At 56.5% G+C, this 13,622-nt stretch overlaps 1 protein-coding gene across 2 annotated transcripts in view; it reads left to right on the top strand.

Annotated features, from left to right (window-relative positions):
* The window catches only part of AGAP3 (ArfGAP with GTPase domain, ankyrin repeat and PH domain 3), a 105,576-nt gene that overhangs the window by 73,571 nt on the left and 18,383 nt on the right, over positions 1-13,622 (top strand). For both annotated transcript variants that reach the window (XM_041471030.1, XM_041471029.1), the window contains exon 12: positions 12,660-12,833. In XM_041471030.1, coding sequence (XP_041326964.1) covers positions 12,660-12,833 — 174 coding nt within the window. The remainder of the gene's footprint in view (positions 1-12,659; positions 12,834-13,622) is intronic.

The raw sequence follows: 13,622 nt of genomic DNA on the forward strand, positions 1-13,622 counted from the left end.
AAGGGCCTGGAGTGACAGGACAAGGGGGAATGATGTTATACTGAAGGAGGGGAGGTTTAGATTGGATATTAGGAAGTTCTTCCATGTGGGGGTGGTGAGGTCCTGGCACTGGTTGGCCAGAGGGGCTGTGGCTGCCCCATCACTGGAAGTGTCCAGGGCCAGTTTGGACAGGTCTTGGAGCAGCCTGGTCTGGTGGCAGGTGTCCTGGCCAATGGCAGGGGATGGCACTGCAGTGGTTGGACTGGAGAGGGCAGGAAAGGGATGAGCAGATCTCCTGCCAGAGCTCACAGGTGCTCACCTTCACGGGAGGTGTGCCACTGCTGGATCAGGTGTCTCCTTCACATCCCTGCTGCTCCTCTTCCCACTGGAATGTCTCTTCTCTTGCCCCCTCCCTCACAGCCCCCCAGGTGCATCCTTGCTGTGGTTCCTCAGGCTCACCTAGCCTTGTCTGTGCTGCATCACATGTTTCTGGCTCCAGGAATGAGGGCAGCTCATATCAAAGTGCAGGTGGGATGAAAAGGGAGGGAGGAGAGATGGTGGCACAAGAGACAGTGTCAGTCAGCACAAGAGCTTAGCCTCAGCCCAGCTGAGCCCTGTGAAGCCCTTGCTTCACAGAGGTTTGTAGGGACCTGCTCCAAAGCGTTGGCAAAGGGGAGCTGGACAGGGAGGTGCTGGACTGTGGTCCATGACACCTGCGGCAGTTGGTACGTGGCACGGAGCACTGCAGCTGGCTCTGCAGCTCCCTGATGGCAGGGGCTGTCGAGAGCTGAGCACTAGGAAGCCTGCCTTGAGTGGGAAGTGAAGAGAAGTGCAGGAAGAGGCTGCAGCAATGCTGAGATGGTTGTGGTTGCAGGCAGCAATTGGAGGTGTTGCCAGCAGCAGACAGAGATGGGACTGAAGGAAACAATGCGGGGGAGCCAGAGCAGTGGAGTGAAGGGAGCAGGCTAAAGGGGAAAGTTCTGCTCCACTCTGGGGTCTCACAGGGCATTCTCCAGCTTGCTGAGCACCATGAGTCTCCTGTGGGATGTGGTGCCAGAGAGCAGACATGTCCCCAGCACAGGGCAGGCTGAGCAGGACAGGCCAGTCAGACTCAGCACGGAGTTGTGAGCTCGAGCTCTGGAGGGTTTGGGTGGGGACTGCTGCTGGCCAGTTCCCTTCAGCCCGAGGAACAATCTGCATGGTCTGACACGTGTGTTGGGGCCGGTGCCAGTGTGAGTCCTCTTCCTTCTGCTTCTGCAGCATCACTCCTGCATCTCCAGGGAGAGCTTTTTCCAGAGTGTGTGGTGGTGGGAGGCACTGCTTGGGACCAAGGGCTTGGTTGATGCTCCTGTTTGCTCTGAGGTGACAAGGGTCCAGCTGTCCCTGGGCCGAGTTCGGTGTGCTGGCACCAACTCCTGGCTCCACAGCACAGCCGCCGGTGCAAGGCATGGCAGTGTTCCTGTCCCTGGGGCTCTGTGCCCATCCCTGGGCCTCTGTGCCCGTTCCTGGGCCTCTGCCTGTTCCTGGGGCTCTGTGCCCATCCCTGAGGTTCTGTGCCCATCCCTGTGCCTCTGTGCCCGTCCCTGGGCCTCTGTGCCCGTCCCTGGGGCTCTGTGCCTTTTCCTGAGGCTCTGTGCCTTTTCCTGGGGCTCTGTGCCCGTCCCTGGGGCTCTGTGCCCGTCCCTGTGCCTGTGTGCCCATCCCTGGGGCTCTGTGCCCATCCCTGTGCCTCTGTGCCCATCCCTGGGGCTCTGTGCCCGTCCCTGGGGCTCTGTGCCCATCCCTGGGGCTCTGTGCCCGTCCCTGGGGCTCTGTGCCTGTCCCTGGGGCTCTGTGTCCATCCCTGGGGCTCTGTGCCGGGTGTGCTGGTGGGAGGGAGCCCTTGCTGGCCTCAGTGACTGCAGATGTCGGGATGGCAGGGCATGGTGCTGGGTCTCAGCAGCTCGGGATCCTCTCTGGCTCCTGCTGGCGGCTCCGTTGCGGCCTCTGGCTCGGGTGCCGGGAGCGTTTGCAGGCCGGCGGCTGCGGTGCCGGTGCCGGTGCCGGTGCCGGGGAGCACCGCGCTGGCAGGGCCCCCCCGCCAGGCCCGTGCCCCCCGATGCTCTTCCTCTGCAGAGTGAGGGATTGGCTCCCCCAGGCCGGGGTTGCTGAGCCTGCTGTGATCATGTCACGTCGGGCTCCGTCGATGTTAACATCTCATTATCTTTGTTACTGTAATTACATTATCCGCTGCTTTATGCAGAATTATTCTCCGAGGACTAATTGATGGATCCATGTTTAATTCATTAATCATTAGCATCAAATTCGACAATTACAGTGCACACTGATTGTGGAATTTCAAATGTAATGAGGGAAGAATTAACAAAGAAAAGGGAAAACCTGTTTCCCTGGCACACCGCTGCTCGCCGTGGGGGACAATGACATTGAGGGAAGAAGAGCAGTGAGAGCAGGGTGGTGCAGGTCATGGCAGACAGGAGGCTGGTGGATCATCTCCTGCCTTTCTCCTGGTTGTGGATGCACGACAGATTCTTCAGGTCAGAGCAGGGTCATTAATCTACAAAATAAAGGAAATGGGGACTCGGGAGGGAAAGCTCAGCTCTGACTTCTGAAACAAAGTTGGTTTTGCTTCCCCCCCCACCAGCAGCTGGGGTCACCCTGCCCTGACATGTGTCCAGGAGCATCCCAAGTTACAGCTGTGCCCCACACCTGGCAGGGAGGGCTGGATGGACTCTGCTGTCCCTGGGATTGGCCGCAGTCCCACGGCTGCTCTGTTCCATGCACACAGTGGCTCCGCGGCCGCCGCCTGTGTTCGGTGTGTTCTGTGCTCTGCTCAGAGCCAGGATCCTCTCCACTGGCTCTTTGTTGTGCTCCCTGGGAGCTGGGCAGCAGAGGGAAAGCCAGAGCAGGGCCCCCGTGCCTCCCCCCAGCCTGAGGGGCTGCTTGGGCGGGAGGCAGTGCCCATGCACAGCTGGTTCTGTGCCAGCTGTGGGGACACACCCTCCCTCCCTCCCTCCAGCTGTGATTTCTGCTTGCTCACTTGCCTTTCTGTACAGTCTGACTGTAAAAGTCCAGTGTTAGTCACTGTGTTCAGCCAAGGGCCAGGGCAGGGGCTGGGAGTGGATGATCTTTGAGGCCACTTCTGACCCAAACCAGACTGGGATTCTGTAACTCAGACATGGGGATGCTGAGCTGAAAGGAAGAGGATGAGGGTCTGTCTATTCCTCAGTGTGGGACTTCTGCCCTTCCCAATAATATGTTAAAGGGTTGTTTGTAGTCTGAAGATGAAGCTGAGATGAGAGATTTACTAAAATTTATCTGTAATTAATATTTTGCATCATGAATCATGTATAAAATACTGCAAATTCATATGTATATTATAAATATTATACATTCACCATTACAGTCGTACAGTAACTTCTTACTAATGTTTATCTGCATGTCTGAAGGTGGAGGATGAATTCAAATGTGAGGCTTGAGCTGCTGGTTTAAAGTTTTGCATGGAGTAGAAGCTAGAAGTTGTCAGGACTTCGTGGGAAGAGGAGGACCGTGGCTGCAGGCAGGTGGGATGACACGAGGTAGGACAGGACCAGCAATCCTTGGTGCCTAGTTCTAGTGCTGGACAGAAGGCTGGAGGGCTGAGATCCTGCTGGGTCAGAATGGCTCCTGCTCTTGGAACAGGCAGCTCCAGAGCTGTGTGGGCAGGGAGAGGTCCGTGGAGGGGATCAGAGCACCAAGGGAGCTGCTGGTGCTTCCCCCCTGCACACCCCAGCTCCACCTGCCCTCCCCAGTGGGAAAGCAGACACTGATTTTCTCCGACCCAACAGTGTAATCACTAACCCTAATTAGAGATAATTACTGGGAGTTGATATACTTATTCCTTACCAGATCACTAAGGAGCCGTGCAGTGCAGGGCTGAGCAGGGAAAAGGCCTTGGAGAAAGGGAGGAGGAAAGGAGCAGGGAGGGAGAAGCACAAGGCAGCAGAGTGCCCTGGTGATCACAGCCCTGCCCAGGGCTGGCCAACGTGTCCAGGGCAGCCAGGTGGGCATGGGGCAGATAGCCAGGCCTGGGGGCTGCAGCTGTAGCTCTCAGCATCCTCAATTCTGGAACATCTGGCTCAGGTTCCTTGCATGGGGCACCTGGAAAAGCTACAGGGGCGTAATTAGTGGCCACCTGTGAAAATCTGAGTGTAAATAACTTGCCTGGTTAGGGAGGGCTGCCAGGGAGGGCTGGGCTGGAGGAGTGGCCAGTGTTCTCCAAGGTGGACTGGGAGCCTTCTCCAGCAAACCAGCCTTTCTCATCCATACAACCCAGGCTTGTGCGTGTAAATAACTTGCCTGGTGCTGCCAGGGAGGGCTGGGCTGGAGGGGTGGCCAGTGTTCTCCAAGGTGGACTGGGAGCCTTCTCCAGCAAACCAGCCTTTCTCATCCATACAACCCAGGCTTGTGCTGCAGGAGGGAGAGGGGCCAGGGAGTGTTACTTGTTACGGGCCAGAGTCCTGCTCTTTGGTGTCACACAGCCCAGCTCATCCCTGACCCCCCTGACCGCAGGCAGGGGTGAGTCTGCCTGGACCTGCCTCTGCCATCAGCACACAGGGCCTTTGCTGGGTCTGCACTGTGCTGCTGGACAGGGAGCTGTCCCAGAGCACCCGGGAAAGCTCATCACTAGCAGGCGAGGGGCAGAGCCGTCCTGTTCTCCAAACAGCAGGGCTTGCTCCATCCCCTGGGGTGTGTGCACCGCAGGAGGTTGTGCTGCTGCACACCAAGCAGCCTCTGTGGACAAAGCAGGCAGGGGTGGATAAAGCCTTGTATGAGTGAATGGCTGTAGAAACAGGAGTTATGCAGGAAAATACAGCAATTCGAGCATCCCCAGGTGGCCCTTCCCCAGTTGCACTTGGGAGCTGGGGGCAGGGGCTGTTTTTCATCAGTCACTGCAGTGCTGGTCCAGCTCCACACTCCTCAGCAAGCCCAGAAAGTTCTGGCTGTGCTTCCTTCCCTCCTGCAGTTCTGCCTCAGAGCCAGGTTCCTGCTCCATCTACACACGGACGGGGATCCATGTCGGTGCTGCCTGTCCATCTCCCACTGCCACAGGGATCTCAGGGATCTGTTCTGGGTTGTGTTTCAAGCAGCATTACTTGCAGATTTCCTGCAGGGACCGTAAGGACACCTCTCTTCACAGTCACAGACCAGGAGAGTGATCTGGAACACAGACTCTGCTTCCTTCATCTGCTTCTGCTGCTCATTCTCAGCACCTTGGTTCTCTGAGATAATTCTTTGTAACGTGCTGGAGAGTCACTGAGGGACCTTATGAAGTTGCACCAAAGCCTCCATGGACTTTCTGAATGCTGGTTCCAAAGAGCAGAGCAGCTCCCAAGGAGAACACCACTGCTACCCCACTTCAGCCAGTCACCAAACTAAATTCAGTAGTGCCTTACGTAAAGGTGACTTGGCTGTATTGTGCTGGTGTTCAGGCAGAGTAACATTCAGATCAGAAATAGAGTGTTGAACACATGCACAGACACATGCACACAAAAATGTGTCTGAGCCAATTTCACCAAGCTGGAAGCAATTACGTGCCAGATCTTTTGGGAGAAGGAACTTAAACAGGGGGAAAAAAAGTGAAGGTAATTAGGAGTTTTTAAAGGATATTTTACTGGATACCAGAAAGTTAAAAGGAAGGTTGTACTGCTTAAAAATATGTCAGTGTTGGTGGAGAGGAGATGCAAACTGTTTGTTTTCTGTCTCGATAGTGAGAAGGGGCAGGAGCAGGCGGAAGGGGCTGGCTGCGTGGTGCTGCTGTGGTTGTGCATCTGTATCTGTGTGTGTCTGAAAAGTGATAAAACTAACAGCAGCATGACAAAGTAATGGGTCAGTGCTGAGCAGGGGCTGGAAGCTGCAGCCGGAGGAGGCTGTGGCTCTGGAGGCTGTGGCTCTGTGGCACAGCCAGCTGGAGGAGGCTCCCGTGCCAGCGCTCCAACGCCCGCCAGCACTGATTAATTGTGAGCAGCCCTCGAAGTGACCCTCCTGGCTTTATGGGAAGTGCTCCAGCTCCTTGTGTTTCCAGATTCACTGGCTGCAGCCACACAAAGGGCTGTGTCACCATTTGCTCTGGGCTCTCGGGGCAGCCTGGTGGCCTTACGCTGCCCCACATCACACTCCGTGCCCACCAGATCTAGGGAGGAAGTTAAACAACATTTGACAAATGGTGGTGATGAGGAATTTAGGGACAAAGTCACTGATGAAGCGAGAGCACCAGCACAGCACAACTGCTGGGGAGAACCCCCCATCTCTTTCTCTGTGGGGACAGGGGTGTCCCAGCTGACGGGGACACTAACACTGCCTGGCCATTTTGGGGACATCTGCACAAGTCTGTCACTTCACTTCTGTTCCCTTCTCCCAGAGGAAAACTTCTCTTTCATCACTCTCACAGCTGCTTTACCTGGCAAAAGCTCAGCTCCTGTGTCTCAGTTCCTGCTGCAGGTGCTGGGCACAGGGCAGCTCCCGTGTCCTCCCTGCGCTCTCTCTGTCTTGGTCTCTGCAGCGTGGTCTCCTTCTCCACCGCTCCAGGCCAGACTCGTCTTCGCCCAGTGCTGGGTGGGCCACTGCTTGGCTGGCTGCTTCACCCTGTGACCATTGCTCAGCCTGAGAGTCATGAGAACAGTCCCTGCTCATGTGTCTCACCAAGTCTCTGATCCTCAGTTGTGCACATTCCATGGAGTTCCCACATAACATACAAATAAAAGTGATGGATCCAGCTCACCTTCCACCGTGGCTGGCACAGGAGCCTGCACTGCCATGGCTGCATGAGGGGATACAGAACGGGGACCAGTAGAGGTACAGACAGTGAAAGGGTTTTTTTCAAGTGTATTAGGAACTAATGAATCCTAACCCCAGCATTCTTTCATTACTGTATGGGAATAATAGAATGGTTAATAAGGAAAAAAAGCAAAGTGTTCAGTGAACACTTGTATTGGTGTTTGGGAAGAGGCAGGATGATGTATCTCAGCACAGAATGATGAATTCTTCATATTCCAGCTGTAATTAGGCAGCAAATTAAACAGCAGGTAGGAGATGTGGACATGTTGGAATCAGCAAGGCTGAATTATTTAATTCAGGAATTGTAGAAGATGTGGTTAAGGTGTGGATGGTAACAGTCAGTTTTGGGGTGGAGAGGACTTCCACAGAGCTCAGGTTAATGGATTTATGTGTCCACAGGATGAGACTAAAAATGATGGACAGGAAAGGCTGTAAAAACCAGGAACTGCTCTCAGAATCACCTTGTAGGAAGATTCAGTGAGCTCAATATATTTAACTTACTGGAGAAAAGGTTAAGAGATAATTTCAACACCTGTAAATACCTGTATAGGAACAGAAATTTGGTGAGAGAGCTCTTTATCAGATAAAATGTACCAGGATCCAGTGACAGTGGCAGAAGGAACACAACTCTGGGCCAGAAATAAGGCCCAGATTTCAGCAGTGAAGGCAATTAACCACTGGAACCACTTACCCAGCATCACTGTGATCTCTCTGGCACCGGCAGTATTCAAGTCAGGCTCAGATTTTCTGACAGATCCGTCACTGTTCAGGCAGGAGTGGCAGAGGGGCAGACCTGTGATGTGATTTTGTGCTGTGCAGCAAAGCTTGGGCAGTCCAGGTGCTCCTCTGGGCGCTCCCTGGCTCCAGGTCTGCCATTGCTCTTCCAGGAATCCTCTTCCTTGCAGAGCTCGCCTTCCCTGGCCTTGGGGCTGCTCTGGGCTAGCGTGGGGTGCCTCAGCTGGCAGCGTGGGCTCTGTGTGGGGACTTGGTGCAGGCTCAGGCTGGAGGCAGACGGAGAAGCTGCAGCTGCCCGCAGTGCCCAGGCTGGCAGAGTCTCCCGGGCAGGGCTTTGGGGGCAGCGTCACTGAGGTGCCCATTGCCAGGTTTCTCCAGCCTGCTGGGCCCTGCCAGGCTGTGTGGGGGTTGGTCACCCTCTAAACCAGAGGTGAAGTGGTGTGTTGGCTGGAGAAGCATTGGCTCATCCTGTGTGTCCTGGAGCTCTGGCTGGGGAGTGGGAAGGTGCCACGGCCAGCCCTCCCCGTCCTGCTGCCACAGCCAGCCCAGGCTCTCAGCTGTCCCAGAGTCACTGGCGCCATGCAGAGTGTTTTGTCCTGATGGTTTGTACCCACCACGAGTCAGCTTTGGTAAGAGCTGGGGTGTCACTTGGTTACTTAGCACGTGCAGATGTCCAAAACCATGCTCTGCAAGGGCAGCACTGAGAGAGGAGGGAGATTCCCTGTGTCAGAGCATCTGTGAGGCCCAGTGCAAGGCAATGGCTCCTGCTGTGTGCAAGCTGGCAGATCCTGCTGGCCCTGCTGGGCTGGGCTGGGAATCCTCAGTCGCCCAGCTTGGATCAGTGACTCCACAGACGTTGAGTGTCGGCAGAGCTGGGAAGGACTCCTGTCCCTCTGTGAGCCCAGAACGTGCCCCACCGCGCCTGGGAGCTGTGTGGGTGCTCAGCACGGGGGCCAGCTCCCAGGGAGAACGCAGAGGGTGAAGTCTTTCCAATGCAGGTCTGCATCCTGGGGCTCCTGCTTGCTAGGAGCCAGCCCATGTGTTTGGGACTCATGGAAGTTGTTCAGGAGGAAGGACCTGACGATGTCCAGGTGGCAGCTGCAGTGCTTCCTTTAGAAGCCCAGCCTGACCCCTGACTCTGGCTCTGGGGCACAGGTGGCTCTGGGAACAGCAGCCACAGGGCTCCAGCACAGCCACCTTCCTGCACGGCAGCTGCTGGCTCCTTGGCACGGGGGGGGAGTTATGTCCTCCCCAGCAGGGTTTTCACAGGCAGGCAGCTCTGCCAGGCTCCTTGGCTCTCACCTTCCCTTCAGGAACCCGTTGGTTTCTGGGAGTGGAGGTTTCCCACTAGCTGGAGTTGTGTTCAGCCCGGCTCAGGGTCCTGAGCAGCCGTAGCTTTTGGGGAGGCTTTGAGCCGTGTTCAGCTGCAGGCTCCAGCCAGGCTCTGGGGAGCCAGTACACTAAGGTGACTCACAATAATCCTGGTTTTTGTTTGGAATAAATGATGACATGTTGGCAACAAGTGCTTGAGGGGCACAGTGACTGATGGCTCCTTGGGACGCTGGTAGCAGCGTCCAGTATAACGTTGCCAGGAAATTTTACCAGGCCCTGTGTTTTATTTTGCCAAATTGCTCTTGAAAATATTAAAGAGATCCTAAAAAGATCCTCAAGTGACTCTGCAAATGACCTCCTTCCCGACTGGTGGTGCACTTTTGGCTAACTCCCCTTTATCCTGTTCCCTGGGCAGCCACACCCTAATGAGGAATTGCCAGTTTGCTCTGATCCAGGTGTTTCCCCAAAGCATCTGGGCTGCCACATGTCATGCCTGGGAAAAGGCCATTCTGGTTTTGGGTAATTTTCCATCCAGTGCCACGTCATCAGTTGGGCTGTACTGAAAAGGCACCAGGGAGCCATGTGAGTCTCTTCTGGGGGGCTTGAGGAAACTGGCTGGGAGAGAGACTTGGGGAACTGTCTGCAGTTTGGGGGTTCAGTTCCTGCAGGTGGTGGCCCAGAGGCAGGTAGTACTTACATGTCACTTACCTGATGGACAGGGAACATATCCAGCAGCTGCCAGGGTGTCACTTCCCAAGGGATGCAATTCCTGAAGCTCTGGCCTTGCTGGGAGCAGCCAGCAGCTCCCTCGAGAAGCCTGAGCTGCACAGCACGGTGTCTGTGAGTGAGCAGAGACTGGGCTGTGAGGGAGTTCCCCCACAGCTGGGTGGCTCCAGGCAGCTGGAGAGAGGTGCAGGGAGCCTGGAGGTGCTGCAGAGGCTGATGGAAGCTGTTCCTTCTCTCAAAATTGAACACTGGCATTTGTGGCAGCCTGTGCTGCTCCTCAGAACTGTGATGAAAGGGCATGTCCTGGCATGCTGGGGCTCCTGGCCTGGCTGGGTGAGGGAGCAGGGGTCAGATCTGCGCTCCCTAGGGCCCTGCAGGACTTTCCCCTCTGCAGGAGGAGTTTCTCCCAGGCCCTCTGTTTCTGTTCTCCCTTCTTCACCTTCCTCTGCTCCGTGGCTCTGGTCATAACCAGGGCTGGGGGCACTTGGGGCTTGGTGCTGGCAGACACTGTCTGAGCTCTGAGCATCCCACCCCATCCCATCCCATCCCATCCCAGTCCATCCCAGTCCATCCCATCCCATCCCATCCCAGTCCATCCCAGTCCATCCCATCCCATCCCATCCCAGTCCATCCCAGTCCATCCCATCCCATCCCATCCCAGTCCATCCCAGTCCATCCCATCCCATCCCATCCCAGTCCATCCCATCCCATCCCATCCCACCCCATCCCATCCCAGCCCAGCCCAGCCCAGCAGCACCATTCTCAGGACCAAGCTCATCCCAGTCCCAGGAGAGCAGCGTTGTCCCTGCTTCAGCAGCAGCAGGCTCCCTCCCACGAGGAGGCAGAGAGGAGATGGATGCAGCAGTCAGGAGCAGAGCGCCAGCTAATTACCCTTCCGAGTGTGTCTTGTAAATTAAGGGCTAATTAGAGGCAAAGTCAGTGTCATGGTTTTACACGTGTTTCTGTGGCGCTGAACAAGGGGAGGGAGGGGGAACATGCAGCAGCCAGAGTGGAGGCAGGAACGTGGTGGAGCTCTGCAAGGAAGGTGCTGGCAACTTGGGTCAGGCTCGTGGCAGCACAGGGTGCAGGTCAGCAGGGCCTGGCACTTTGGGGTGCAGGGTCCTGGCAGCATGGCAGCACAGGGTGCAGGTCACCAGGGCCTGGCACTTTGGGGTGCAGGGTCCTGGCAGCGTGGGAGCACAGGGTGCAGGTCACCAGGGCCTGGCACTTTGGGGTGCAGGGTCCTGGCAGCTCAGGTGCAGGGAGCTGTGTCCCAGCAAGCCCTCCATCAGCACTGCTGGCAGGTGGGATCTGCAGGGGGGGCTCGCAGGGGGTCCCTGCACAGCCCTGCAGGGAAAGGGCGTTGTGGTGCAGGATGAGCACAGGGAAGAGGAGGGTGGGAGGTACATGCCATGCTGGTGGTGGAGTGGTGGTGATGATGATGATGGTGCTGGTGGTGGTGGTGACAATGGGTGGCAGCCGTGCCTGGTGCAGGGCTGGTGGCCATGTCACCCCTCCTTGCAGCCCTTGCCTTTGGAGGGGGTATTTGGATCTCGAGCTGTCCCGTCAGACACGCGGCAGCCCTGGCTGTGCTTGGGCACATCTAAATAGCAACACTTGGGTTTTCATGGGAACAACAAGGACAGAAACACACATTTATGTGTGAACTCTGGGGCTTCACGTGGGGTTTTGTGGGGCTCTGCTCTTTGTAGAGGTGGCACAGTACAGGGATAGATTGCCCAGGGAGGTTATGCCATCTCCCTCCTTAGACGTTCTCCAGACTCATCAGAAACAGTCCAGGGCCACTGGCTCTGGGGCCCTGCTTGAGCTGGGCTGTACAGGACAATGCCAGAGCTCCCTTCCACCTCAGCCATGCTGGGATCCATGAGAGCCAAGTGAACCTGGTTTCCCACAGGAAGACAGGTGAGCTGTCCTGGCTGTAGCAGCTCCCACTGAGGACCTGCTTCCACAGGTGTTCATGTGCTTCTGTGGAGGGCTCCCACTTGTACCAGTCCCATCGGACCAGTGGTTCCTCACAGCCCATTCATCATGACTGCAGGGCTGGAGCTGTGGGTGTGCAGCATCTGGAGCTGTTCTGTGGCCCTGCCCTGGGCCATGGCCAGGTGGGCTGCAGTGAGAGTCCCAGCTCAGTGTCTGTGCCTCCAGGCAGGGAAGGAGGAGATGTAGCTTCGTAGTAGGGACAGGGCCCCTTGTCTCACTCCTGAGCTCCCAGAGCACTTCCTCTGCAGTGGCTGGAGCAGAATGGCCTGAGGGGCGTGTGGGAGAGGGCTGGTGGTGGGCAGGTGCAGAGGGTCCCTCGGGCCACTGTCCTCTGTGGCAGATTGCCTGCAGACTGAACGGGAGAGTGTGTGCTCCCTGCCAGAACCATTTTGTTTGCTATTCTGGACATTTTGGGTATTCCTGTAATCCAGAAACACTTGACCCATTTTGCATCACTGAGTGATCGTGTCCTCTGTGACAGTTCTCGTCCCAAAATCACTCCTCTCTTGGGGGTTCAGGTTTCTGGGCTCAGCCGCAGCAGTTCTGAGCTAGTGGAAAACGCAGCTTCCACCTGCCATCCCCGCCTTACAGACATCTGCTCCCCTGCTTGTTTCTTTGACACCCTCCATGTGATTTCATGCTGTCTCCCAGTGCCCCCAGCATGGCTGGATTTCCTGCCAGGGACACACAAGAAAGTGAAGTTGAGAGATGAAAGTGGGTGTGCTGGTTGTGGGGTGGGTTTGGGTTTGCTCAGGGGCCAGAGGCTGTAGTGAAAATCATGACTGTGAACTCCAGCTGTGGGAAGCTGAGTGCCAGAATCCCTGGCTGTACATCCTGGGGTGCTGTACTGCAACCCACTAAGCTGGGGCTCCCTCTGGGAAACGGGGTGTGCTGGGCTCTTCTGTCAGCACCTTTGGGGTGATGCACAAGCACCCCTTGGGAGAGGAGAGCCAGGGAGAGCCTGTCCTCACGTGGAGCCACCCGAGGGGTGTGACATCAGGTACGGGGCAGCTTTGCCTTCTCCCCTGTGCCTCCAGGCAGCAGTCAGCCCATGTCGTTGGTCTCTCTTGCAGGTGCTCCCCACTCGACCAGCAGCACCTCCCTGCACTCCGAGCGCTCCATCAGTGGCATCAACCTCGTGGGCTTCAGCTCCAAGCCAGACGGGATGCACCAGCGCTCCTACTCTGTCTCCAGTGCAGACCAGTGGAACGAGGCTGTGGCTATCCCTGGCAGCTGCCCCAACCCCTGTGAGTAGCCCTTCTGGCCTTCTCCCCTCAGCCACAGCAGGTAGAGGAGCTCATTGCAGCCGTGGGGCAGGTCTGAGCTCTGCCCTGTGGCTGTGAGCCCAGAGTCTGCTCGTGAGTGTCAGACACAGCCTCTGGGCCTCGCTGGGGCTGTCCCCCTTAGCGAGGGTCAGCTGGCATGTCCCAGCCAGGGAAGAAGCTGTCCTGCAAGGCATGGAGCAGCTCCAGCCAAGGGACACTGCCCTGCAGCAGGATGGCTCTGAGCCCTCTGCTCTGACCTTGCTCTGAGCTCTGCATGCTGGGGTACTGGGGTACGTACCACTGCTTTCCACATCACTGCACCTTATTGGCACCCCATCTCCCAGATTTTGGGGCAGTTGAAGGAATAGGAGTGATTCCTGTCTCTGGAGCACACACTGAGCACGGCCCACCCCCTCCCCCCACGCTCACTCGCTCTCAGTGATGTTTCAGGACAGTTGAGTGAATTAAAATAATTCATACATTTCCCAACGTAGCCACTTTGCCGAATTGGAAAATAAATGCTTTTGTGCTGCATTCATCACTCCTTCGTTCCTGGCTCTGCCGCCGCACTAAAAAAGCAGTTAAATGCACATCAAGAGTGGAGGAGCCATTTCCATGCCTGCTCGCCCCTTGTAGTTCTCATTAGCGCGGCAGCCGCCCCCCCGCCCGCTCCCAGGGGCTTTCGCAGTTTAAAGGAGCCTCTTTATGATCATTACCGGAGTCCGACTGTGCGGGCGCCATTTGCAGCTGAGGAGGCTCCTCATTTGTAAC

The sequence above is a fragment of the Pyrgilauda ruficollis genome, unplaced genomic scaffold (assembly GCF_017590135.1).
Source record: "Pyrgilauda ruficollis isolate IOZ18807 unplaced genomic scaffold, ASM1759013v1 scaffold252, whole genome shotgun sequence".
Taxonomy (NCBI): domain Eukaryota; kingdom Metazoa; phylum Chordata; class Aves; order Passeriformes; family Passeridae; genus Pyrgilauda; species Pyrgilauda ruficollis.